At 41.4% G+C, this 27,793-nt stretch overlaps 1 protein-coding gene across 1 annotated transcript; it reads left to right on the top strand.

Moving 5' to 3' along the window:
- Window positions 1–775: 775 nt before the first annotated feature.
- LOC140641895 (lipocalin Can f 6.0101) lies at window positions 776–27,408 on the top strand. The gene is made up of 10 exons (XM_072842382.1): window positions 776–977; window positions 8,584–9,759; window positions 15,034–15,226; window positions 21,688–23,064; window positions 23,423–23,559; window positions 24,292–24,365; window positions 25,029–25,139; window positions 25,487–25,588; window positions 25,770–25,815; window positions 27,130–27,408. The coding sequence occupies exons 4-10, from the start codon at window positions 22,972–22,974 to the stop codon at window positions 27,137–27,139; spliced, it is 573 nt and encodes a 190-aa protein (XP_072698483.1). The 5' UTR covers window positions 776–977; window positions 8,584–9,759; window positions 15,034–15,226; window positions 21,688–22,971; the 3' UTR covers window positions 27,140–27,408.
- Window positions 27,409–27,793: the final 385 nt, after the last annotated feature.

Below are 27,793 nucleotides of genomic sequence, written 5' to 3'. Positions count from 1 at the left end.
CAGGCGCACTTCCTGGCTTGCGAGGGGGAGGCAGAGGTGGGGGCTCGGGAAAGCCGGAGGGTGTTGGTTTCTCCTTGGATCTGGTAGTGAGCCAGTTCTTTTTTTTTTTTTTTTTTTTTAAATTTTAAAAATTTATTCATGATAGAGAAAGAGGAAGATAGAGGCAGAGACACAGGCATTGGGAGAAGCAAGCTCCATGCCAGGAGCCCGACGCGGGACTCGAACCCAGGACCCCAGGACCACGCCCCGGCCCATAAAAGGCAGGCGCTAAACCGCTGCGCCAGCCAGGGATCCCCGAGCCAGGTCTTTCCCTGCCGCTCGCACCCGGAGGAGGACGGGGAGGGACCTCCGCCCAGGACTCCTCGTGACCCGGGGGATGGGGCGGGGCCGAGGGGCCGAGGGAGAAGGCGGAGACTTGGCGGCCGGGGTTCGCGTCCGAGCTCTGCGCGAAGCTGTCGGCGGGAGGCCGCCTCGGGTTTTAGCGGGACTACGGCGGTGTCTCTGGGTTAAGGGGGAGGGAGAGCCCTGGCTGGGCGGGCACCCCAGGCTTAAGGGGCAGGGTTTGGGCTCTCACTTGTGGGTTGGGAGTTGGAGCGGGGGGCTGTGGTGGGGTCAGACCCTCAACCGGGAGGGAACGGCCGCTCCAGGAACTTCCCCGCACCCCTTCCCCAACCCCACCCCGCTCTGGAATGTAGGTCTCCTGACATCCACTTCTTTGCTTGCTCTCTCCTCTGAAATGCAGTTTCCCCAGAGGCTTTTTTATTTTGCAGGTACGTTTTCTGAAGCGTGTTCTCTAAGGAGCTGTGCAATTGCTTCCCGAGCCCTGTGGGCTCTGAAGAGCACCTCCAGCTGGTCAGACAGGATTCCCATAAAGACCGTCTTGACTCCTCAGGGCCCCTGTCTTTCAGCTCTGCCTTCTCAGGCCCCTCGTGTACTAGACAAGATGGCATTAAGAAGACCTGACTACATTGTCTTTGGTGAGCAAAATTTTTCTTTTCTTTTTCTTTTTTTACGATTTTATTTATTTATTCATTAGAGACAGACACAGGCAGAGTGCTTCCTCGCAGGGAGCCCCATGTGGGACTCGATCCTGGGACCCCAGGATCACGCCCTGAGCCAAAGGCCGATGCTCAACCTCCTGAGCCACCCAGGCGTCCCCAGTGAGTAAAATTTTTCAATGCCAATTTATACCTTCAGCTGGTTTTAATTTCTAAAGTTCCCATCTGAAGTTTGAAAAATCACGTGTAAATATCCTTTGAATTTTTCTTAGATTGCTCGTAACTTATATGTACGTTATATGTATGCAGTTATGCAGCAATATTTGTACGAGTGTTCTTTACATATATACATATGTACATATGTTCTTTACACATTGAAATAATTCCTAGCATGGCAAGATGATCACTTGTGAGAGGCATGTGAATACCGAAACTGAGGAAATGCAGAATCTTCCATTTCACACTTCACTCCTAGCCATATACTTTCTTGAGCCTAATTGGCAACTCTGTACACAAGAAACTTGCAGGTGCAGGTGAGTCTGTAATGCAACTCGGTTTTACTTTTTCTTTCCTGAAATATCGTCTCTGTGCCCAGAAGGAGGAAAGATCTTTCTTTCATTCGCTGAATACATTGTTGAGGGCCTGCTTTTTTTTTTTTTTTTCCCCCCAGTAATGTTTGAGGCATTGGGGATACAGCAGGTGAACAAAACCAAGTCCCTGCGTAGACGGAACTGATGGGCTAGGGTGGGCACTCAGACAATAAACAAGTAAATATGTCAGATAGTGACTAGCAGAAGAAACTGCATTAGAGACACGGGCTTAGGGAGGGCCTGGGACAGCTGTTATTTCATGTAGTGTGATGTTGAGTAGAGACTTGAAGGAAATGAGGGGGTAAGCCTTGCACATATCTGAGGTTGGGGTGGGGAGTTCCGAGGCAGAGGCAACAGCAAATGCAAAGGTCCAGAGGCTCAAATGTGCTGAGCCTGTATGGAGGAGGCCATTGTGGACAGAAGAGTGCGTAACAACATAGCAGATGTTGAGATGAGAGAGCTAAGAGGGTCCAGATCACACAGGGCTGTGTAGGAGTTTGGCTTTTATCCGGAGTGAGAAGAGAAGCCATATGAAGGTGGCTGTGGTAGTTATTGTTTAATCAGCTCTGTTGAGGTATAATTTACATGAAATTTATCGATTTTTATAGGAGGATTTTAGAAGGACATGATTTGACTTATTGTTAAAGGAACCCATTTGGGTGCTCTGTGGAGAATAGACTGTATGGGAGTAAGAGCAGATATAGGGCATTTAGTTAGGAACTAAGGTAGTGATCCCCATGAAAGATGATTCCCCTGTTTTCTTTACTCTCCCATTCCTACCAGCCATGTGACATGTTACTCCAGCTCCTTGCCCATGTTCACCATCGACTGATGATCCTGCTTCCTATTTCACTGAAAACAACCAGAAAAGAACTTCCAAAGGGTCTCACCCTCACATCTACCAACCTTTCTGGAAGTATTCCCATGTAGTCTGTCCTTTGTTACTATAGAGAAAAGGTCTGTGCTCTAATTTATGGCCAACCCCTCTACTGGTACATTAGATGCCACTTCCTCTCGTGTAACCAGGCCAGGGTCTGGGATAATCACTGGGCAAAATTGCTGATAGTTTTGTTGTTCATGTATATTTTGTATTTGGATATATTGACAACAGTAATTTCTCCTGAAAAGTTCAAATGCAGATTTAAAAAAATTATAAATGACATAATATTCATCAACACTGATATGCCCTGGAAGAAATCGCTACAGTTATTTCATGCTGCTTCTGTCATTCTTGATTTACAAGGGACTTCTGTTTGAAGAGTTTAACTGTAGCCATATTGGAACAGAACTAAATGCATAGGATTTCCTTCTCTTCCAAGTGTGTCTCAGTTTTAGTTTAGTTTATTTCAAATAGAAAAGATAAGACATCTTAGCCAGTTCTCAAAGCTTTGCTATCCTTATATTCAGCTTGGGCTTAGACCATTGAAATGCATATTGATTTCAATTCAGTTGTGTGCATTCGTGAAAGGAGAATTTGCTTTACAGGCATTCAGTGTCAACCAGGAGGCTGTCCATTTAAAATGTTTACAGCTATCGACCTATTTGATTAAAAATGGATACATTGTTATGATCATCATTTAAACAATTTATAATGTATTTGTGTCTTTAGAAAGACTCAGAGAAACTTGAATAGCCATCGCTACACTTCTAAACCACTGATTTTTAAAAAATTTTATCTCTATGAATTGGATAATTCAAAATACTTTTTTCATCATACTTGTCATTTTCTTTTCATAAGTAGTGTGTGGACTATTTTTTTTTTCAAATTTATTTATGATAGTCATACAGAAAGAGAGGCAGAGACATAGGCAGAGGGAGAAGCAGGCTCCATGCACTGGGAGCCTGACGTGGGATTCGATCCCGGGTCTCCAGAATCGCGCCCTGGGCCAAAGGCAGGCGCCAAACCGCTGTGCCCACCCAGGGATCCCTGTGTGGACTATTTTTAAGTGGAGGGAAATACTACTGAAGTTGAGAATAGGAGAGAGGCTGTAATGCTAGCCCTGCCAGGGGCTGTGTGACCTTAGGCAAGTGACTTAATTCCTGCTGGCTTGAATTGTGTCTTGGGCAAACTAGGGAATTAGTCTTCAGGTTTCCTGAGCCACTTTTTAGCTCAAATGCCTGACATGATCATTTGTGAGGTTCAGAAAGCCTTTTGCATCTGGTCCTTGTGTTCATCTTCTTGTCTTTACTGCTCTAACATCAGTCAGCCCTGAAAAAAAAAAAAAAAAAAAAAAGCAGAATTCACAGTTAGATGGTCTGAGGAACATGGCAAATATTAGGACAGTCCCACATCTTTGCCTGGCTGATTGTGGGGATGGTTCTAAGATGAGAGAATAGTAACCACCAGGGGTTTTAATGACAGATGTCAGGTCACCACTATACTAGGAAGTAAGAAAGACAGGATCTATGATGACATTTTTGAGGGGTTGTCGTGGTTCTGTCTGGCTACCAAGACTGAGAAATGTCACAGAGTCAGCAACAACATCAGAGGTATAGTTTAGAATTGTGAGCTGCAGGCTTCCAGAGACTAAGATGACAAAGGAAAAATATCAGTTTGTAGAAAAGCAACCAAGTACTCATTGAAACCTCTAAAATGCAAGGCACACCCTACCAAGTACATGGGGCTTTAAAAAAATCGGTAATTATGGTCCTTGCTTACAAATATGAAAGTTGACCACAAGAACATTAACTCTAAACTTCCTTTGCAGTTAGACAATGTTCCATAAATGCTGGATTGAAAAATGTAATTAGTAATGGTTTAGCTGTAGGTAGGTCTGCATAGAAGAAGGGAGACAGATTAGATGATATTTTAGGATCCTAATCCTGTTCAATTCTGAATTGTTTACGGTAGGGTCATAATACATCCTGTACACTTTGATTGACTGTTGAGATGTAGAGAAAAATAGTGTCTTAAATTACACTTCTTAAGGTAGTAGGTTTACTGGCAGGATGCTGTAGTTCAAAGACCACTGGATTGGGAATCCAGAGAATTCTTCACTTATTCAGTAAATACTTATTGGATGTTTTCTAGTTATTTTATAGTTTTATTTGTAATGTTTCACCCTGGTTCACCAATAATTTATTTTTATATAAGGCAATAGTGTTAAGTTTATTTTTTCCCTAAATGGATAGTAGGCCACTTATCCCAAGACCCTATTGAATCTCCATCTTCCCCCAAATATTTGAAATGCCACATTTATCCATGTATTAAATCCCTAAAAAAGAATGGGCCTATTTCTAGGTTCTTTATTCTGTTTTTTTTTTTTTCTGTCCTTATGTCAGTACTGCCCTGTTTTAATGAACATAGCTGTATGTTTTGCTGTGTAATATGGACAAATCCCCCTTCAGCCTCATTTTGTTTTTCAAAAATACATATTCTGTAAGTAAAATTGGGATGCCTATTAGTTTTGTGGGGCTTCTATAACAAAGTACCACAAACTGAGTGGCTTAAAACAAGAGAAATTTATTCTCTTATAGTTCTGGAAGCTGGAAGTCCAAAATCCAGGTGACAGCAGGGCCATGCTGCCTCTGAAACCTGTAGGGGAATCCTTCCTAGCTTCTGGTGGCTTGCTGTCTTTGGCATTTCTGGCTCACAGCTGCATAACTGTAATCTTTGCTTTCATTGTCATGTGGTGTACTCCCCACGTGTCTGTGTCTTCCCATGACCATCTTCTTTTTTTTTTTTTTTTAATTTATGATAGTCACACACACACAGAGAGAGAGAGAGAGAGAGAGAGAGAGAGGCAGAGACACAGGCAGAGGGAGAAGCAGGCTCCATGCACCGAGAGCCGACGTGGGATTCGATTCCGGGTCTCCAGGATCACGCCCTGGGCCAAAGGCAGGCGCTAAACTGCTGCGCCACCCGGGGATCCCGCCCCATGACCATCTTCTTACAAAGACACCAGTCATACTGGATTAGAGGCTTACCCTACTCTAGCGTGACCTCATCTATATATCTGCATTGACTCTTTCCAAGTGAGGTCACATTCTGAGGTACTGGGGGTCAAGACCTTCACATATTTGGCAGGTTGGAGGTGGGGGCGGTTCCTTCAACTTAGAGAACTGGCATCTTTAAAATATTGAGTGTTTTCATCCAGAAACATGCATTTTCAGTTGTCTTTAGCTGCTGAGAGGTAGTAGAGTATTGCTGTTTTGAAGTTGCTGTGCCTGTTTCTTACACTGTTTACGGGATTGTTCTATTTGGCCCTGATTTTCAGAAGTTTGACTATGAGATCTTTGGACATGCTTTTCTTTGTATTTAGCTTGCCTGTGGCTCGCAACTTCTTGAATATAAGAGTTATCAGTTGGAAAAATCTATCCTTATTCCTTCACATAATTCAATGTTCTCATTCTCTTCTCTTGTTTTACTTCTCTGTACTCTCAATGGATACAGAGTGGTGCCAAATAATGTACTTTAAATCACTCTTTAACTTAGAACCCTGGATCCTCTTTTTTTTCTTTTAAGATTTTTTTTGTTTATTCATGAGACACACACACAGCGAGGCAGAGACATAGGCAGAGGGAGAAGGAGGATCCCCGCAGGGAGCCTGATGTAGGACTTGATCCCAGGACCCTAGGATCACACCCTGAGCTGAAGGCAGACGATCAACCACTGAGCCGCCCAGGTCCCCCACCCTGGATCCTCTTTGAACAACTTGCTAGCCCTCCACTTTGTTATCTTCAGATCTTAGCTTTACTCTTTCTTTCAGCACTGGTTGCATAAGTGGTCCCCTAGTGAGTACGTATTTGATGTGTTAGGAACCAGTGGCACTGGAGGATGTGCCAATGGACTTTATCTTGTAGGAATGAAAAGAACCAGGTCACCATCAGACACTGTAAGGGAGGTGATGATAATTGTAGGAACCTTTTGCCCTTGGATATGTAAAGCTTTGTAATTACTACAGATTACAGTGACTTTCCCCCAAAACGTCCAAATATATTTTATAAGTGCTTATCCAAGACTGGGCTTGTTTTGGGACCAGAGATTTTTTTTAAATTTTATTTGTGCACAGAGATATTTCTTTTCCTACTAAACGTGTGATATGTCTTTCTTCAGCACATTGCAAATGGATAGCTTATTGTGCCACCTTAGCAGCATCTATATCTCTATATCTCAGAGTTCCCGAAGACAACGTAGGACACACTTATGAGATCCATCCTAAACACCAAGCCTATATCCTCAACCAAGAATGGGATATCAGCACTTTAAGGATGTTATCTTTCAAGTAGTAGATCTGTATTTACAAATAACAGGAAAAAAGGAGAAATGTCCCAAATTACTTAATCAAGAAAAAAATCAGATAGCTAAGTAGCAACCGAATAACTAGAAATCCTTGTAAGTACCAGTCCGTCTGTCTGTTGTGGTGGTGGTAGTAACAATATTGGTACTAGGAGGAGGCAGATTTGGAAATGTTGGTTAGTGCCCACTGCACAGAACCCTTTTATCCGTGTCAAAAACTGAGTTAATCTGAGTGAACATCAGCATTAACTCTGTGATCTCAGAGAAGGAGCACTCTTCTATTGCTAATTAATCTCTCCATCTATCCCCAGACTCCACTCTTTTCCATTCATCAAGGTTTTAATACCTTGGTTTACTAATTAACGATTCAGTCATTCCCAGTTAGAACTCACAAAAGTTTTTCTCTTAAAAGAATTCTTGCATGACATAGTTTAATTTTTATCCACCTTTCAATTTTCTTCTCTCCTTTAATTACCAGACCTGCCATAATAGTAGCTAACAGCCTCAGTTTCTCTTCTGCGGTAGTCTTTGAAGTAGATTCTTCTATTTTTATACTAACATCATTTGGAAGACACTCCTGAATCCCGACTTCCTTCTTGATAGCACCCTGTTCTTAGTCCTTTTTGTAGTCAGACTTTCTGCTGTGTTTGATGTTTTTTCTTTGTTTTTGTGGCATCAGTAGATTTTTTTGTTCTAATCCCTTTCCAAATGCTTTTTAATTAGCTTCACTTTTGCCCTAACACAAATGCATGTGCTTTTAAGGTTTATTTTCTACTTATTTATTTTTATCTTAAAGAATCCATGCATTCTGATATCTTCATAGTCCCCTTTTGTCATTAACTCCCTGAAATGTCTCTGTCAGTCTAGATATTTCACTTGTGTTCTGTCCCCTTAGTTTCTCCTGCTTGGAGCCTGTCTCCACTTAGATGTCCCACTTCACTTTAAACTCAATATGGTGAAAAATGAAACTTCCCTAAGTTCCCTTCACCAACTTTCCCTAAGGTGCCTCCTTTTCCTTCAATATTTCTAGAATTAGTAACACTATTAGGGTGCTATTATTTCCTCTGTTAATAGGACCATAAGTAAGACTGTTCATTCCAAACTTATTGGCTAGAAATTATTGTATGTTTATTAACTTCATTTTGAAAAACTCCCCATAATCAGTGTCAGTATTTTAAAAAATTTCTTTCTTCCTTTTTATGTTTTAGGTTTGCTCATACATTAAATTATTACTTTATCCTAGTCCAGACTCATATCATTAATATTAAACTTTTTGCTGAATTCAATAGCCTTATTCTTTCATTTTCCACTATAGATGAAATTAGCAAGCATCTTCATCTAAAATGTTTCATATTCATCATGTTATTGCTATGACAGAAAACTTTAGTTTTCCTATCTCCTACTATATGGCATTGAATATGTTTGTCAGAGTTTTTATTAACAATCACATTTCACTTTTCCTTTATTTTTTTTACCTCTAGTTCCAGAGATTGTTAATGTCATTGACTTTTTGTCATGTCATGTACTTTTCTGTGCCTTTATTTTTTTTATTATGCTATGCATTTTGTCTCAATGCTTCCATTTCTTTTACTCTGCCTATTTGTATTAATTCTTCCCTTCTTTAAACTTCCATATTAATCAGGACCTATACTGTATCATCTTTTGTTTCATTATAACACTGGTTCATTTTTATTTTTATTATATTTTTTCTCTGTAATTGATGAGCGGGCTTTGTGTTTTTCCTTTTATATTCCAGAGGGAAGAAATATTGTCTTCTCCTTAATCCTGGATACTATATCCAAAGTCAAAACATCAACTCCAAAACAGAAATCTTCTGAAAAAGGATAATGTCATGGCTTGATGGTAGACATTTTTCTAAATGACGATTCCTAAAACTTTGCATTAGAAGAATTGGAATTTGATAACAAGCTTGAGAATGCTATTAAAAGGACACTCAATTAAAGAAGAAGATCATTAATAATTTTGAGGAAGTATTTAACCTGAGCTCAATTCTTTTTAAACAACTAGCAGTTTCTAAAGACAACTATGACATAAATGATAGAGGCTTAAAGCATAGTTCTGTGTCAGTTGATTTTTTTTAAAAGGCAGCTCATAAGTGGAAGATAACTTATTACATATAAGAAAGGATGCATTTTTATCTAAGAACTTACTTATTCTGGAAACAATTTAAATATAAAGCCATAGTTCAGTACTAATGGAACCTGAGAAAATTGGTATGAGAGAGAAGCAGGAATGTAAACTATGTGGTAAATCCTTCAGCCAGAACACTAATCTTATTCAGCATCAAAGAATACATAATGGGGAGAAACCTTATGGATGTAATGAATGTGAAAAAGTTTTTAGTCAGAGCACTAATTTTATTCAACATCAAAGAGTCCATACGGGGGAGAAACCTTATGAATGTAATGAATGTGAAAAAAACCTTTACTCATAGGTCATCCCTTAGAAATCATGAGTGAATTCATACTGGAGAAAAACTCTATCCTTGTAATGAATGTGGGAGGGCTTTCAGCCATATTTCAGCCCTTACTCAACATCACAGAATTCATACTGGAAAGAAACCATATGCATGTATTGAATGTGGGAAAACCTTCAGCCGGAGCACACATCTTATTGAACATCAGGGAATTCATTCTGGGGAGAAGTCCTACCAGTGTAAGGGATGTTGGAAAGTTTTTTCCCATAGCACATCCCTGATCCGACATCAGAGAACTCATACCAGAGAAAAACCCTATAAATGTAATGAATGTGGAAAAGCCTTCAGTCATACCCCAGCCTTCATTCAACATCAGAGAATCATACTGGAGAGAAACCCTATGAATGTAATGAATGTGGAAAGGCCTTCAATCGGAGCACACATCTTACTGAACACCAGAGAACTCATACTGGAGAAAAACCGTATGTTTGTAAGGTATGTGGGAAAACCTTCAGCCGGAGCACACACCTTACTGAACATCTAAAAATTCATTCTGGTGAGAAACCTTATTGATGTAATCTGTGTCAAAAACTATTTTGCTATAGAACATCACTAATTCGACATCAGAGAACTCATACAGGAGAGAAACCCTACCAATGTAATGAATGTGGGAAATCTTTAGCTTAAGCTCCACCCTTACTAAACATAAGCAAACACACACAGGGGAGAAACCTTATTGATGTAGTAAATGTAGTGATGTTTTCTATCATAGTACATCTTTAATCCAACATCAAAGAACTCATTTTAGAAATGGAATCCTATCAGAGTAATGAATGTGGGGAAGCCTGCTATACCTACCTAAACACTCAGTGGTAAGAAATTCTAGGATTGTTATGCAAAAGAAAAGCTTTGGGCAAAATGCTCATTTTGTTTGTACTGAGAAAAAACAGTGTTCTTGCCATTAATCCTGAAAATGTGTTATCATTGGGATAAAAACTTATAATGGAATTATCCCTAAACTGGTTTGTTTTTAAAAACAGAAAATTATTTTTAGAAATAATTTACTACAAATATATATATTTATTTATAATAGAAGGCTATTCAGATACACAAAAATTTTAGTGGGATCATGAAAATTGTTTATATATCATTTATCCTTTTAGTAGTCCTCATGTTATTTTTCAGTGTTAAAGAAACACATTTATAGTGAGTTGGAGTTTTTTAAATTAACAAGTTTGTCTAATAGCCATATAAGGGAATGCTTTCCCCCACAGAGAAATATGCATTATTTTCCAGTACTCATGGAATGTTTTTTGTTTTATATGTTTATATAAAAACATATTTTTTCAAAGAAAATCTCAACAAATTCTCCCCAAGGGAAATATTCAAGCCCTTCCCATTTTTTTTCCTTCCCATTTTTTTAAAAAACCACAGTGTGATAAAAGTAGACATGAACAAGTTAAAATAGCACCACCAAACTATTTAGAAATTACAGGATAATTTTGTAAGTAACTTTTGTGTTAAATGTTAAATCCAAACAGAAAAAATATAGTTATTAGAAAATAATAAAATTAGGGCATAATTTAAGTATTCAATGACAAAAAAGAACTATAATAATGACATAAAACTAAAGAAAATAAAAGGAATGTATTCATATAAAAGTACACATTAGTAAAAAAAAGTACATATTAATGAAATAGGTACAAATATATGTTTGATAAATCAAACTCTAGCAAGTAGGATAATGGGAAAAAATAAAAAACAACATCTGTAAGAAAAGAAATGTAAATATAAATACAAAGGAAGTTAAATTTTCTAATTCAGTGATTAACAAGTCAAAGCAGTTTTGTAAATCAATACTGAGATTTATCATAGGACTTCCAAACTAGTTCAAAAAGTAAAAATGTACATTAATAAAGAGAGTACACTTAGATGATGTTAAAGCATTTGGCAAAATTTTACAGGCATTGGGGTTTTTTTTAGTTAGGGATAGAAGGAAACTTAAGTTGATAAAGGATATTTATCAGAAACCTATGTAAACATTTTGAATAGCCAGAAGCATTCTTACCAGAAACAGGAATGAGAAATGATGTTTGATATCGATATTACGGACATTGTTCTGCAGGTCCCAGATAATTTAATAAGAGAAAGAAATAATATTTGAAAGAACTGATACCATTTTTTTTTCTGATACCATTTGAGATGATGTATTTGGTGACTAGAGAATCCAACTAGTAGAACTAGTAGGGTGGAGATACATAAGGTATCAATAATGCATAAGTAAAAAGCTATTTCAAATAGAAGAAATAGAAAATGTGGTGGAAAATAATGATGGTCACAATATTGACGAAGAATCTAAAAATACCAGGAATAGGAAAAAATCCAAGAGATGTTATAGGATAAGCCTCCAGAAGAACATAGAAAAATGTAATAAATGAAAAAAACATATTTGGAAAAATAGCATAAAGATGTCAGTTCCAAATTTATCTTTGATTTGTAAATTTAAATCAAATCAATGGAGTTTTTAAAACTAAGTTTTATTGAAATATAATTTTCACACCACACGATTTGCTCTTTTCAAGTACAAGTCAGTGGTTAGTATATTCAGAGTTGTGGTACTATCACCACTGTCTAATTTCAGAATATTTTCATCACCCCAAAAAGAAACCCCATACCCATCAGCAGTAATTCCCTATTGCCCTTCTCCCTCTAGCCTCTGATGACCACTCATCTACTATCTTTTTATGTGGATTTATCTGCTCTGGCCTTTTCATATCAGTGAAATAACAGATTTTGTGGCCTTTTATGGCTGGCTTCTTTCACTTAGCATATTTTCAAGGTTCCATCCATGTTGTAACAAGTATCAATATTTCATTTCTCTTTTTGGTTAAATAAAATTCTGTTGTATGGATCTACCATATTTTTTTCCATTCATCAGTTAATGGATATTTCAGTTGTTTCCACTTTTTGGTTATTGTGAATAATGCTGCTGGGAACACTCGTGTGTAAATTTTTGTGTGGACATGTTTTCATTTCTCTTGGGTATATACCTGGGAGTGTAACTGTTGAGTTACAAATTAACTCTGTTTATCTTTTTGAGGAAATGCTAGGTTTTATTTTAAAGCAGTTGCACCATTTACAAGCCCACCAGCAAAATGTGAAGGTTCTTATTTTTCCACATCCTCCTCAACACTTGTTTTCTCTGTAAAAGATACATGTATATTTTCAGAAGTATTTTTATAAGTACACATACATGTGTATTTCTTTGGAGAAATGTCTGTTCAGATCCTTTGCCTTTTTAAATTAGACTTTTTATTGTTGAGTTGCAAGAGATTCTTTATATATTCTATATATAATTTGCAAATATTTTTCCCATTCTGTGGGTTTTCTTGATGATGTTCTTTGAAGCAGAAAAGGTCTTAATTTTTATGTAGTCCAGCTTACCTATTTTTAAAAAGATTTATTAATTTGAGAGAGGGAGGGAGAACAAGTGAAAGAGAAAGCATGAGCAGGTGGGGGTGGGGGGGGCAGAAGGAGAAGCAGATTCCTTGCTGAGCAGGGAGCCTGACTTCAGGCTCCATCCCAGGACCCTGTGATCACAGCTGGAGCCAAAGGCAGATGCTTAACCAACTGAGTCACCCAGGTGCCCCCAGCTTACCTTTTTTTCTTTTATTGTTTGTCCCTTTGGTGTAGCCCAAAGTTGAAGAGTTATATATTTTCTTCTAGGAATTTAATAGTTTTAGTGCTTACTGTTAGGTCTATGATCCATTTTGAATTAACTTCTTTTGTATATGGTGTGGGGTAGGGATCCAACATCATTCTTCTGCATGTGGATATTCAATTATCCCAGCATCTTTGTTGAAAAGACTATTTCCCACGTTTAACTGTCTCAGCATCTTTGTCATTCAATGGGATTTTAAAAGTAAATTTAGCACACTAAATATATTTGAATAACTAAAATAGTGTTAAAAATTAGGAACAACAAATGGGGCTTGTGCTCCAAGCAATTCAAACAGTGGCCTGTAGGAAACAAAATACTTAGTGCACCACAGATGAAACCATTGGATCTGCAGAATAGAAAACAGAAAAATAGGTATATATGAGAATTTAGTTTGTGATTACAGTCGCATCCCAAAACGGTAGAGAAAGAATGCACTAGTTGTTAAATGATATTGGGATGATTGGCTCTTTATCTGGGAAAATAATTACTTCCTGGCATACACAACATTTAATCCCAGAAGGGAGTAAGTGAATACCATTTTGTGGTAGTTTCTTTTTCCGTGAGACAGGACCCGGGCACACAAGTCTGAAGTTTTCTTCAGATCCTTCCGCGACCACAATTGGGTAAACACAAATTTAAGAAGTTTTGAAAAAAAGAAAAAAAGAGGATTGTAAGAGCATAAACCTAAAACATAGTAACAGGATTAAGTGTAACTATTATAGCAGTGAAGGTCCCTTTTTTAGATTAGATTCACAGGGAGGAGAGCAAACATTTCTGGGTTGCTCAATGAAACAGTATAAGAAATTAAGAGGCTAAAGTTATCTGATTCACCCATGGTCACCCAGCACTTTAATAGATCATTCAAATTCAGGTTTTTTGTTTAATACTGTGAAAGACTTGCTAGGTTGTCTTTTTGGAGGAATTTCCCCATTTCATCAAACACTGAACTTCCAATCCTGAAAAATAATTTCTACTTGCTCTGGTAGGAGGGCACTGGCACCCTTTGTCTCTAGGTGACTCTGAAACTATAACCACTGTGTCTTTGTGAATTTTGTCTCTTAACTGTACTGGTGCGATTTAAGGAGACATGGTCACCAGCAGAAGATAAATCAATATAAGGTATTCCTGTTTGATTCTTGAAATATGATATTCTTGCTTTTCTTTCATTTTCTAGAGTTTGTGGAACACTATGGTCTTGTTATTTTCAGTTGTATCTGAATCAGAGCGGTGTGCCCCGAGAACCTTCCCTTCAGCATTCTCCTTTGGAGCACTGTGGAAATAACTCTCTAGATCCAGCACGGAGCTGCTCCTGGGGGCTCCTCAGCAAACCAAAATTTATTATTTTTTTTTAGCAAACCAAAATTTAGATAATGTCGGTGTCCCTGTAAATGCTCCACTTGACAGAAGTGCAGTATATTCGGTCAGCCAGTCCCCCCACGCTGAGCCACCTCTGGGCCTTCTTACCCCAAACAAGTTTGTCTGTGCGGCCCCAGCCAATCATATTTTTATTTGTTTCTTGCTTGTTCTTTAGTCTGTAAAAGCTTTTTGCTTTTTGGCTCTTTTTGCAGTTCTCCAAAAGGAGACTGGCTACTTGATGAAGTGTTAAAGCTTGTGTGTCTCACCTAAGTCGTCTTTTTAAATCAGTTTTTAACAGCAGTAGGAGAAATTAGCGAAGAAGGGCTGGGCTAGGGGGGTTCAGGAGTTCCTCTGGGCGCTTCCTCAGTCCTACTCCTTCCCTTACAGTGAAAACAGCCCGTGGAAAAGAGCCATTTTGGTAGAAACCTCACGCTGTGGGGCTGGGGCTTTAACTGAACCATCGCAGTGCGCCCAGGCAGGCCCCCTCTCACCCACCAGCTTGCCGCGCGCCCACCCACCCCGGCCTCCCTCCGGGGAGGAGGTGCCAGGGCCGCGCACTAACGCTGCGGGGCACCAGGGGGCCAAAGAAGGGGGCAGCGGAGCGCTGCAGGCCGCACCCTCCTCCTCTAATTTATTTCCAGTTTACTTTGCTCTTCTACATAATTTTTAAGATTTTATTTATTTATTCATAGACCCACAGAGAGAGAGAGAGAGAGAGAGAGGCGGAGACCCAGGCAGAGGGAGAAGCAGGCTCCATGCAGGGAGCCCGACGTGGGACTCGATCCCGGGACTCCAGGGTCACAGCCCAGGCTGCAGGCCGCGCCACACCGCTGCGCCACCGGGGCCGCCCTACTTGGCTCTTCTACAAGCTCACACAGCGAAACGGTAGGTCACGGATTGTTAGCCTTCTTTTTCAAAAAGAAAAGTATTTAAAATTACAAATTTTCTTCTAAACCCCGCATTAGCTGCATCCCACAGATCTCCATGGAACGCATCTTCATTGTCATTTCACTGACCCGAACATTTTCTGATTTTCTTGTGATTTCCTCTTTGACCCGGGCTCTAGCTCCTTCCCCGCTCCGTCGGCACCTGGGCCGGGCCCTGAGCGCTTCACTTAAGCCGTGAAACCGTCGCGCCTGGGCTCGGCCTCGGACGGAGCGCCCCGCAGGTGAACACGCGCGCTCCCAGGCAGGTGCGCTCCCGCCAGGCCGTGCTCCCAGGCAGGTGCGCTCCCACGCACACCGCGCTCCCACGCATGCGCGCTCCCACCAGGCGGCGTTCCCACGCACGCGCGCTCCCACGCACTCCCGCTCCCATGCAGGCGCATTCCCACGCACGCGCGCTCCCACCAGGCGGCGTTCCCACGCACGCGCGCTCCCACGCACTCCCGCTCCCATGCAGGCGCATTCCCACGCACGCGCGCTCCCACCAGGTCGCGCGCAGGCCGTGCTGCGGCCCCGCCCAGCGGGAGTCAGTCTCCCCGGGGCTGGGCACGTTCGCCACGTCGTGCGCCCCGCGCTCCTTTCTGGATCCGCATCTTCCTCCGGCTCCCGCAGAGGATTCCCGGGCTCGGCGAGGGCCCGCGGGGAGAGGGACGGAGAGGAGCGGGCGGCCGCTGCCCTCGCTCCGCAGGCCGCGGGGACAGGGCCGCGGGGGGCAGGGCCGCGGGGGTCAGGGCCGCGCTCCCGCGTGCTTGGTCTCCGCCTGGCGGCCACCAGCCTCAACGGCAACCGCCCGGGCCCTGCCCTTTCTGCGCCGGTTGATCGGTTCCCCCCAATAAAGGAGATTTTGCCTCTCGTTTTAATTTGGAACCCAGGCCGACTTCTCTTATGTGAGACGGTGTTTATCCTATTCCTACATTTGACTGATAGTTTGGCTGGATTTTGTAAACTCTGGGTTAAAAATCACTTTCATCAGTGTGAAGTGATTTTGCCATCATTTTTGAGCTTCTAGCATTTCTGTTTAAGAATGCCATCTGAAAAAAAAAAAAAAAGAATGCCATCTGATTTTGCATGTGACTTTTCGTGTGTTTGTGTGTGTGTGTGTGTGTGTGTGTGTGACTCTTAGGTTCCCTTTTTTTTCTTCCCGTATTCTCAGATTTAAGTGTGATGTTCCTTAATTTTGCATCTTGTCGTTCACCGTCCTATACGTCCATTGTATCATTTTACACCACCAACAACGTATGACAATTCTTCCAGTGTTTGTCGTTGTCAGATGTTTGGTTTGTTTTTTGTTCTTGCCATTTGCGTTGGTATCTGGAAATATGTCACGGTAGCTTTGATTTTAAAATATAAACAACCAAAATATCAAAACATCATTTAGATCCACCTTCTCTCTTCTGCCAAAGAGGGTAGTAATATCCTTTTTTTGGTTGAGGAACTTGGAAACCAGACTGAAAGTGTAAACCTGTGCAGGGTTTTTAGAGGGCAATTATGTGTTCATTAGGATAGGGATTTTCTCTGCTGGTTCCCTGCTGTGTCATAATGCCCAGGTCAGTACCTAGCACAAAGCAGGAGCTAAATGTGACAAATAAAGAATAAAGAATAAATAAGACACTGGCTATGTGGCATGGCAAAAATCCAGCTTTGGACGGTTCATGCCCGAGTGTTTTTGTTTGTTTGTTTAATTTCTAAAAACAAGCCAAAAGCACTAGGAGAATAAGACAAGATCTACTTCCATCTCGATTCTGGAGATACGTAATTAGAATAAATCACACCAATGACAAAATGAGTCAGTTCAGGGAACTGGAGAGACAGAGCTTTTGCTTTTAGGAATCTTTTAGCATCCTCTCAGTAGAATATTTTACCAACTTAAAAGAGGAAAACAGCTAATCAAAGACCTCAGATACTTACATATTGAAAGTAACAGAAAGATTATTAATACACTCTCCCCCAGATGATTCAGATTGGGTAATTTCTGGGTATCCAGTCTTCTCTCCTCTGACTGGGAACCATCACAGACAACTTGCCCCAGTGTGTGTTGGGGGTAGGGTGGGGAGAAGCACTCAGGATCCCTCTAGGTTTCCTATTTCACAAGCCTTCCTTCCATGTGCCTAAGTGAGGGGCGGATTTTTGCCTCCCTCAGCCTTGCTGCAGGGTGAGCCTGCAGGCTGTGACCCAATGATGCAGGGCAGGTTGGGGAAAGAAGAGCCAGATGTGGCCAGGTGAGGGCCAGGAGGTCAAGTACAAACTGGAACCTGCCAGGCGCTTCTGCATAGATGCTTCCTGTGGTTGGCACAGTCCCATCCTTCAGGTCTCAGCTCAGGACTCAGCTCCTAAGAGTGGTCTCCTTGACCACATAGTGGTTGTGTTGTGTCAGCTGGGTTAGACTGAAGAACTGTGTTTCCTACCAGTGCTTTCCCTGTATAGTTCCAGTGAGAGTTGGCTAAAAGAAGAGTATGCATTAAAATTTGGAAGGCACAAGTCAAGCAATGGCCATTACTCTCTGGAGGTCACCGTAGTCAGACGAGGTGATGCCAAGGCACCCCATAGGTTCCAGCACCCGGATGCTGAGAGAACTATGGATCTCTTTTGAGGAAGCTAGTTATTTCTGGATATTAGGATCGTATGCCAGACGTAGACATGAACTGCTCAGATTCCCCCTCCGAGAAAGGGCTCATGGCAGGAGTGTGGTTAGCTGACAGCCTCCACTGATCAGATTTGCCTCCGATCTTGAACTGAGGTCCTGGTTTTCTTGGAGTGACCCCAGTCGATGACTCAACATGTGGTACAATATCCTATTCCTTTTTTTTTTCTTTTAAAGATTTTATTTATTTAGTCATGAGAGACCCAGAGAGAGAGGGGCAGAGACTCAGGCAGAGGGAAAAGCAGGCTCCCTGCAGGGAGCCCGATGCGGGACTCGATCCTGGGACCCCGAGGTCATGCCCTGGGCCGATGGCAAACGCTCAACCCCTGAGCCACCCAGGTGTCCCCAGATCCCCTTCATTTCTGCCTGACGCGGGATTCTTCTAACATCCTTCAGACCTCCCCACTGGGCTGACAGAGACTTTGTCAGATCTACATCATCTTTTCCTAATCCTCCTGTAATCCTGCCTCCTCCTTTTTCCTTTCACAAATGTTACTCCCTGATAAGCCTTCCACACCCCTGTATCTGTCTCAGTATCTGCTTTCCAGAGGACTCAGCTGACACAGATGGTATGTTGTTAGGTCCAAGAGACCTTTCATCCGTAAAGGGAATGGATATTTTAGAACTGGATTTGGGTTGGTACCAGCAGAATGTATAACCACCCTGGGTGCCAGGGACCAAGAAATACTTCCCAGTCTGCCACACGAATTAAATCAGCTTGTGTTTCTTCCTATTCTTCTTGGCACTGATAATTGCCAGTTGTCTTGGTATTATATAACATGGCTTGAATGTTCCCACTGGCTTTCTCAATGAGTGACCTGTTCAGTTAATTAAGAGTATGATGAAGACAAGGTCACTAAATCCATTTCCAGCCAGCCAATTAGTTTCAGTCAAGTTGCCTGGCCATAAGCGGACTATTATCCATTCATATATGGATTCCATAAGCCTCTTACCCACACACTGAGTCATAATGTAGGCCAATCACTTCTCAACCACCTGGTAGACTGTCACACTTCTCTTGGGTCACTTGAAAAATGCCCTATATTTGGTGTTGAGTGAGGAAGTCCTAATGTGGTTGGTGACCAGTTCTTAACTTGAAGCCACGAACGGAAGGGGATAGTTTTCCTTTTTGGCATGGAAGTGTCTCCTAATTCCTTATGGGAAGAACAGTCTTTCCAAATCATCCATCCACCCATTTGACTATCAAGTTTTTGGTTTACTGAAAAGCGTTGCTACTCGCCCTCCACTTGGCCAGACTCTTGGCAGCTACACCCACAGTGCCACATTTCTGAGAAACCTGCATGCAGCTTCTTCAGTAGGAACTACCAGGCAGGCACCCCTGAGGGTCTAAAGCATTGCTCGTTCCTGTTCTATTCGTCTTCCATGTCAGAAACATCAAGCTTCCATCTTTAACAAGTGAAGCCATGGAAGCAGGGGCCCCGGGGTCAGACAGTCTTGGGGTTCAAATACAGATTCTCCCACAGACTGGCTGTGTGATCTGGGTCCATTTACTTAAGCTCTCTGAATCTTAGTTCACACCTCTGTTCACACCTCTCTATACCTATCATATAGAGCTATTATGAAGATTATATGAAAGAATATTTGTAAAGCACTTCTCTAATACTGAGTTCTTACTCTATTTCCAACATTAAAATATTATTTTTATCTATCAAGCCTTTGGACAGATGATATTTGTACTGCCACATCCTCCTTATAACCATTTGCCTTGGTAAATGGATTCTGACACAATCCCATCCTTGAACAAATGTAACTTTGAACAAGACCTTCTTTCTTTGCTTACCAGATTGTTCCTAAGTTTGATGACGTCTAAAAGCCTTAAATATAAAAGTTGCTCAAGCAACCTGACTGTAATAGAGCAGTTTGGATCCAGATGTCATGTTTGAAATGTGGCCGTATGATTAAATATTAGCTCTCTGGTCTTAAAAGATTGGTACATTGGGTATTTGGGGCCTTGGCAGTTCAGCCCTGGAATGACTGGATACCCTTAGAATCAGGACCGTACTCAGCTGGCCACATAAAAGAGAAGGTGCAAAAGCTAGCTCCCCAGTACAGCGGCAGAGGCCAGGGTGTACACGTAGCCTGTCTGCTGCTGTTGTGCTGACTCAGAGAGGCTCCTCAGAGGTGCTATTTGCCCCCTAAGCAGAAAGGAAGGGGTCCATTTCCTTGGGGCCCGTAGGCTGGCAGACAAGTCAATTCTCAGCTCTTTCCCCATAAAGCCTTTATTTCCCAGGGACTGTCTCTTTCCCTCTCCACTGGACTGAGAGACGACTGAAGTCTATTAAAGCTTGCATTCTTTAGGTAAAACTCCACTCATCTGGAGGGAAAATATTCTGGCACTGTACCTAGAATTAAGTGGTCAATCTTTATTTTTTTTCAATGTCTATTTGCATTGAGGATCTTCTCTTTTAAAAAAGATTTTATTTATTCATGAGAGACATACACAGAGAGAGGCAGAGACACAGGCGAGGGAGAAGCAGGCTCCCTGTGGGAAGCCCAATGTGGGACTCGATCCCAGGACCCCAGGGATCACACCCTGAGCTGAAGGCAGATGCTCAATTGCTGAGCCACCCAGGTGCCCCAAGTGGTCAGTCTTTAATAGAATCAAATCACGTATTTTCTCCTTTTATTCATCTTCATAACTATTGGTTTCTGTTTTCATATATATTTTTTCTTTCTTCTCCCTGCAAGTATTTTCTCTCAATCTGTGCTTTGTCTTGCATTCTTTTGTGACTTTTGAAGAACACAACTGTAATTTTGATGATATCTTATTTTTGAAATTGCCATTTTATGACTCATGCCTTTGGTGTTGTATCTAGAAAATCTTTGTCAAATGTAGGGTCACAGAGATTTTCTTGTCTGTTTTATTTGCAAAGTTTTGTGGTTTTAGGTTTTCAGATTTATGTCTATGATCCGTTTTGAGTTAATTTTTGTATATGATATAAGGATTGAAATTCATCTCACTGCGTGGGTAGCTGCTTGTTCTAGCACCATTTGTTGAAAATATCATATCCTTTGTCAAAGATCAGTCATTCACATATGTACTGATCATGCTAATACAACATGGTCTTTATTATGGTAGCTTTATTAAAAAAATCTTGAAATAAAATAATGCTAGTTTTCCAACATGTTCATCATTTTCAAATTTGTTTTGGCTATTCTAGACTCTTCGCATTTTCATATAAGTTTAAAAATCTATTTGCCAATTTCTAGTGAGAAGCGCCTACTGGGATATTGATTGTGGTTAATTAAATGGAAGGGGAAAAGTACACAGCCTTTGTCAACAATTCAAGGTCAGTTCTTCCATCTCAGGAACAGGAAAACCCATAGCCAGCCCATAATGACTAAAGTTATATAGATCTCAAAATACCAGTGCCTGGATATTGGTTGAGCATAAATTAGGAATGGTCACAGGGGCTGGAGTGGCTTTTTTTAAAAAAAAAATATTTATTTGTTTGAGAGAGAGAGAGAGAGAGAACAGCAGAAGGGGTAAAGGGAGAGGGAGAGAGAATTTCAAGCAGACTCCGAGCTGAGCGCAGAGCCTGATGCAGGGCTCAATATCAGGACCCTGAGATCATAATCTGAGAAACCAAGAGTAAGACACTTTACCAACTATCCCACCCAGGCGCTCTTGGAATGACTTTTCTAAATCGAGCCATAGGTAGAATGCCACAATTCCTAGGTTCACTGCCTTATGCTCAGCTCCTTCCATGTCACCAACCTCTTTTTTTTTTTTTTTCCAGGGTGATGCAGAAGGGGACAAGGCACAAGGCAGAAATGAACTATAGCTTTTAACAAGCTCCAGCTGGGGGCATGTGATCCTACTCACCTGAATGCTCTTCCCACATGCCCTCCACATCTTCATACCCTCCCTGACTTTCAAGACCTAGGCCAAGTCCCACCTTATCCAGGAATAATTCTCTGACCAATATGTGCCAGACATTATGCTGAGGGTTCTGCACGTATCATCTTATCGAATCCCTACAGTAATCTATGATGCACATATAATTATCCCTCTTTAAAGGAAACTAAGGCTCAGAGAAGTTAAATCTGTCCCCATGGCTTCAAAATGGCAGAGATAGGAAGGAAGCTCATATCTACATAACTCCAAAGTCATGTTCTTAAGCGCTTTCTCTATGATACCATCTCCCCAGAATCACTCCTTTTCTGGCCTACAGTGGTTTGAACTTAGTCCGACTCAGTTGGGTTATTTCATATGCTTGTAGAGTCATATGAAATGAGTTGATGCAGCATTTCCCCAACTCCATTGAAGGTTACTTGAAGGAAGAGATGACATCTTGTACCTCTCCACCTGTCTTACGGGGCCTCTGGTATAGTGGGGTATACACTGTGACTCAACACTGTCTATTCATTGTGGGGAGGGGGAAACCACACTGGTCGAGTTCAGAGAATAAGGAAAAAAATGAAAATATACTGAAAACCAGAAACCATACTTCATTATTTTATTCACCCTATTTTAACTGACTCTATTTTAATGTTTTGTGAAAGGTACTGTCACCTTGGTAGAGAGTTTCTTTTGTTTCAGAAATTAATAACAATGGAGTGGCATGCCCAATTCTGCACACTGTGTGAGTGGTGGAACATAGATTCCCTACACATTCCACTTCCCAGTGATAGTCCATTCCTACCATGCATAATTGGCTTTCTGATTCCAAGCCAGACCCTCAGTTAAATCTGGTTCCAAAAGGCAGCTGTTTTTTTCCCACTATTTTTCTTGAGTATATGTTTTGGGAAATTTAAGGCCACTAAGTAGATCTAAAGAGAGATGAGATTGCCAAGTTTCAAAAGGGCAGGAACAATCCTTGGCCTCACACCAATGAATGACAAACTGTTTAATGGAATGGGAGGAGTAAAAGTGGTGTTCCCTGCAAAAAAATAAAACAAAACAAAAAAACCCTAGACCCAGAACAGATATAAAAACAGAGGAGCTGGGGAATGAAGCCCTGTCAGGGAGAGGCTTGCTCCCAGTGGCTGTGGGGACAACGGTGCTAGCTATCTCCTGCAACATGAAGCTGCTGTTGCTGTGTCTGGGGCTGATTCTAGTCCATGCCCACGAGGAAGAAAACGATGTTGTGAAAGGAAACTTCGATATTTCAAAGGTAGAGTTGGCATGGTATAGTAACTTCAGACCTTGGGGATGGCTTGGAGGATTCTGAAGCAACATGGCCCTACTGGAGAGCAGGAGTCCCTTGACATATTAGACAAAAAGGGTGGTTTCAGACTCTTAACTAAGAGCAATTGTACCATGTTAAAAGACGACAACATTTGGGGACCTCTATTCTCCCTGGAGGGATAGTGGAAAGAGCCCTAGATGTGGTACCAATTGACCTGAGTTCTAATTCTATGTTCACGTCACCATTATGAGGTCACCTACAGGGCAAAGTTCAAGGAGACAAGTGATCCTGTGGTGTTCCTTCTCCTCTTTTCTTACCCAATTATTTTGCTGATTTATCGCAGATTTCGGGAGATTGGTATTCCATTCTCTTGGCCTCAGATATCAAGGAAAAGATAGAAGAAAATGGCAGCATGAGGGTTTTTGTGAAAGACATTGAAGTCCTGAGCAACTCTTCTCTGATCTTTACAATGCATACAAAGTAAGTATGGCCTTCTTCACTTGGGAAAGGAGAGTCTGAATATTGTGTTGGAACTCTGTGTGCATGAGCATGTGTGCACACACGTAAGGGTGTACCCATACATTCTGGGTCTCTATTCAAAATCAGAGTCCACTATCTGATACTAATTGGACGTGGAGAACCCAGGCCTTTTCCAGATTCAGAGATAAGAATCATGACAGAAATAAATTAAAATAGGAGTAGAGGAGGTAAGTAGAAGGTATCAGAGTCGTAGGTAGTATGGCAGTACAGCATAAATTTGGAGCACTGGATTTGGAATTGACAGCCTCTCTCTTTAATCTCTCTCTTACTAGCTGTGTGACCAAGAAATTTCATCTGTTTCCACCTCAATTTTCCCTTGGGTAAAAAGAATGATACTAATTCCCTCATGGTTTTTTTTTTTTTTTCCAAGGACCCTGTGAGGTAATGTTTGTAGAGCACTTATGTGAGAGGCTGGCACATGTGAGCACTCAGCTAATTATCTAGACAGTTGTAGTAATAGTAATAGTGGGAAGTACTAGCAGAATAACAGTAATAGAAGCAGTTGGCCCCTTCTTAAAGTATCACATAAAGTGAAATAATGTAAATAAAAGCTCTTTGGAAACTGTATCTCCAAAATGTTCAACACTTAAGTGGAATCAGAAACTCATGGGTAGAGGGTGAAGGAGCTAGCCCATCAATATCTCTTGGACATCAGCTTATTCTGTTTTACAGAGTGAATGGGAAGTGTACTAAAATTTCTCTGATTTGTAACAAAACAGAAAAGGATGGTGAATATGATGTTGTGCGTAAGTATATTTAAAAAGTCTTTCTAAATTCTACTTCCAACTTCAAGAATTTACTAAACCCCAATATCTTCAGGATCTTGACCAATTTCTGACCAATGTTTACTCACATGATATAATGGGGGCCATGTAATAGATAATATCCCGAATCTGGAAGAATCTTGGGCATACAAGCCAAAGCCTGGCACATCATACCGTCAGATAAAGAAGGCAGTTTGATTATATGTACCTCCAGCAAGGAAAGAAAATAGACAGACAAACAAAAGACAAATGACGAGACAGCTTCTCGTTCCCTGCCCACTTTCTGATGATGTCTAGTGGCCATTGACATAGCACATTGCTTAGAGTATAGTACTGGGTATGTAATGCCAGTGGGGTTTATAGAGAGGACAGAGACACATAATTGGCAGAGATGGTCTCAGGGAGGATGATAGAGCAAAAATTGCTACTATAGCTAAATTTTTCTACCACCAGTAGTCATTGTACCAGTATCCCTTGGATGTTGCCCCATGAAGCCCTGGGAGATGTAAATGAAGGCATTAGATATCACTCTCTATCTCTTCCATGATATACACTTGAATTTGTTTTGTGAGTGAGAATAGGTAAAGGGTTTCCTCTGCTTCTTGTAGACCAAGCAAGCTGAGTTGTGTTCTGTTTCCTTCACAGATGATGGATACAATTTATTTAGAATAATTGAAACAGCCTATGAGGACTATATTATATTTCATCTTAATAATGTCAACCAGGAACAGGAATTCCAACTGATGGAGCTCTATGGTAGAGTATTTTCATGCTGACACTCATCACGGGGTAGGGAGGGAAAGGAAGGAAGGCAAGCAGTTCTCCCAATTTTATCCTGGAATGTCTCTCCTCCCCTGAAGACAGATGTTCACTTTTGGTAATCCCCCAGGCTTGGTGATGGGAAAATGATAACATCTCTCATTGTCCCATAAGCTATAGCCTAGCTTCAAGATGTCAAATTCAAGACAGGTTATAACCCATCCCCAAGACTTCTGCCTAAGCACCCAACCAGTGCTGTCCGTTTTCCCATCCATCTGGAGCCACCCCTCATAAACCTCAGTGACATACACAAGACACAGCAGTTCCTGTTGCTCTTCCCACAGGCCGAAAACCAGATGTGAGTCCAAAAGTCAAGGAAAAGTTTGTGAGATATTGCCAAGGAATGGAAATTCCTAAGGAAAACATACTTGACCTGACCCAAGTTGGTAAGTTTAGCTCTTTCTGGTTTTCCCTTCCTAAATTCCTACATTTACTGAGATAAAAAAAAATCAAGAGAAGGCAATACCCCCGATCAGTCAGTCCCCTTTGTTTTACCCTGAAAAATCATTTGGTTTCTCTCTGGAAAATAAACCGGGGTCAGTGTCTTCATGTGCTCTGCCTCCACAGATCGCTGTCTCCAGGCCCGACAGAGCGAAGCAGCCCAGGTCTCCAGGTTGGTGATCTCTGGTGAAGAGGGTGGCCCAGGGATCCATGACTTCCAAAAGCATTAGGGATTTGTATCCAAAGATGGCAATAAAAATAATTTGGTGAGGAAACTTGTGGGGAGAACATGAGATGTGGAGTTGGAGGAACTAGGTGTAGGACTCATTCCTATCATGAGCTTTGTTGTTGTTGTTGTTGTTGTTTTAAAGATTTTACTTATTTATTTGACAGAAAGAGAGCACAAGTAAGCAGAGTAACAGACAGAAGGAGAGGGAGAAGCAGGCTCCCTGCTGAGCAGAGAGTCTAACATGGGCTCAATCCCAGGACCCTGAGATCATAACCTGAGCTGAAGGCAGACGCTTAACTGACTGAGCCACCTAAGGGCCCCTACCATGAGCTTTTGAACAAACAACCTAAGCAATTACAAGGGGAACAATGATGTTTACCCTATAGAGTTACTGTGTGGACATAATGCTGGTGAGAGGCCTCAGTAATTGGTAATGTGCTAGAAATCATTAAGACTTAAAATATGAGGGGCACTGGGTGGTTAAGCCTCTGCCTTCGGTTCAGGTCATAATCTTAGAGTCCTGGGATCAAGCCCTGCGTCAGGCTCTGTGCTCAGCAGGGAGTCTGCCTCTCTCTCTCTCTCTCTCTCTCTCTCTCTCTCCCTCTGCCCCTCCTCCCACTTGTTCTCTCTCTCTCTCTCTCTCTCAAATAAATAAATAAATAATTTTTTAAAAGGCTTAAAATTTGAAATGGGGAAAGAGTAATAGGGCATGAGTATGAAACTCACACCTATTGGTCTATCCGCCAAGCCCAGGAGGCCATCTTACGCTCCAGTTTATGACAAACATTTCTTCCTTTGATCTCTGCACATCCTTAACTTCTCACCTGAGAATAGAGCTGTCTGAACTTCCACTGTCTTCTAAACTGGAAAATATACTGAATTTTCTCATTGGTTTCCTACCTTAGATTTATTGTGGAGCGCCACTCTGGCTTTGCCATTCTCTCTCAATTTATCAAAAACTCTTCAAAACTCCTTGTGCTGAAGATGGTAGAAACACGCCTAGGATCCTTCCTTGCTTCTTTTCTTTTTTTTCCCATAGATTCAGGTTGGGGAAAATTAAGATGAGATCAGCAACAGGAGAAAAAGCATTTACTCATTGCCCTCCCTCTGCTATTTTGGCAAGTAACCTAGGTTAAAAGACAGGTTGACATCTCCTTCTTCACATTTGTCTCTGAAATAGAAATTCTTTTTGCCCTCAATTCAATCCAAGAAATGCTTAATATGTTTCTGTGTTCTCTTTTTCATTTGCTTATTTAGTGCTGAGTGAATGCTTCCTCGTTTGGGCTCCAGGATCTTCCCTTCCATGGCCCCACGCCATCCAGTAACAGTTCCTACCTGACTTCCATCATTATCACTTATGAAAACATTATCTCTGTCTGCATCTTCAGGATCTTTCCTAATTGTCTAGGAAAACTCATCAACCAACCAAGAATGAAAGATTTTCTACAAATTTTTGATTCTCCTTGTCATAACACAGGAGAACCCCACCATGAATAAGATTTTCCTCTACCTGGTCAATAAATGATTAGCCCTGCAGTCCTGTGGTTTGTCTTTGTGTATATGAGAGATACAGGGCCCCCAACAAGTTAAGGAATGGGGGGGGACCTCCTTGGCTCTGAACCCATAATCCTTCTTTAGCTTCTCAGAATCGTCCCTGAGTTTCTCCCTCCTCTATAGTAATTCTCTGTCCCCATGAGTACTGCTTGCCCTTTGATTTGCCTAGTTCTTAGTGACCTGCCCATCGTTTGCCCCATCCTAGAATTATCTTTTTCAATGGAGTGCCGAGAGGTGCTTCTGAGCCTGGTACCAGCTCAACGTGTTTCAGGACACGTCCCCATATTTCAGCTCTTTTATGTCATTCATCCTGTGAGATGGTCAGTGTCCTTCCCTACACTTAGGGGAGATTCTTCAATCACTGCTG

This window comes from Canis lupus, chromosome 10 (assembly GCF_048164855.1).
Source record: "Canis lupus baileyi chromosome 10, mCanLup2.hap1, whole genome shotgun sequence".
Classification (NCBI taxonomy): domain Eukaryota; kingdom Metazoa; phylum Chordata; class Mammalia; order Carnivora; family Canidae; genus Canis; species Canis lupus.
The sequence above is the reverse complement of the archived record's forward strand: the minus strand, read 5'-3'. Positions and strand labels throughout refer to the sequence as shown.

Excerpts from the sequence above, each read along its gene's own strand:
- LOC140641895 (XM_072842382.1), top strand. The coding sequence starts at position 22,972 with ATGAAGCTGCTGTTGCTGTGTCTGGGGCTGATTCTAGTCCATGCCCAC. Across the intron at positions 23,065-23,422 it reads GAAACTTCGATATTTCAAAG|ATTTCGGGAGATTGGTATTC; the intron begins GTAGAGTTGGCA and ends GATTTATCGCAG. Across the intron at positions 25,140-25,486 it reads CCAACTGATGGAGCTCTATG|GCCGAAAACCAGATGTGAGT; the intron begins GTAGAGTATTTT and ends CTCTTCCCACAG.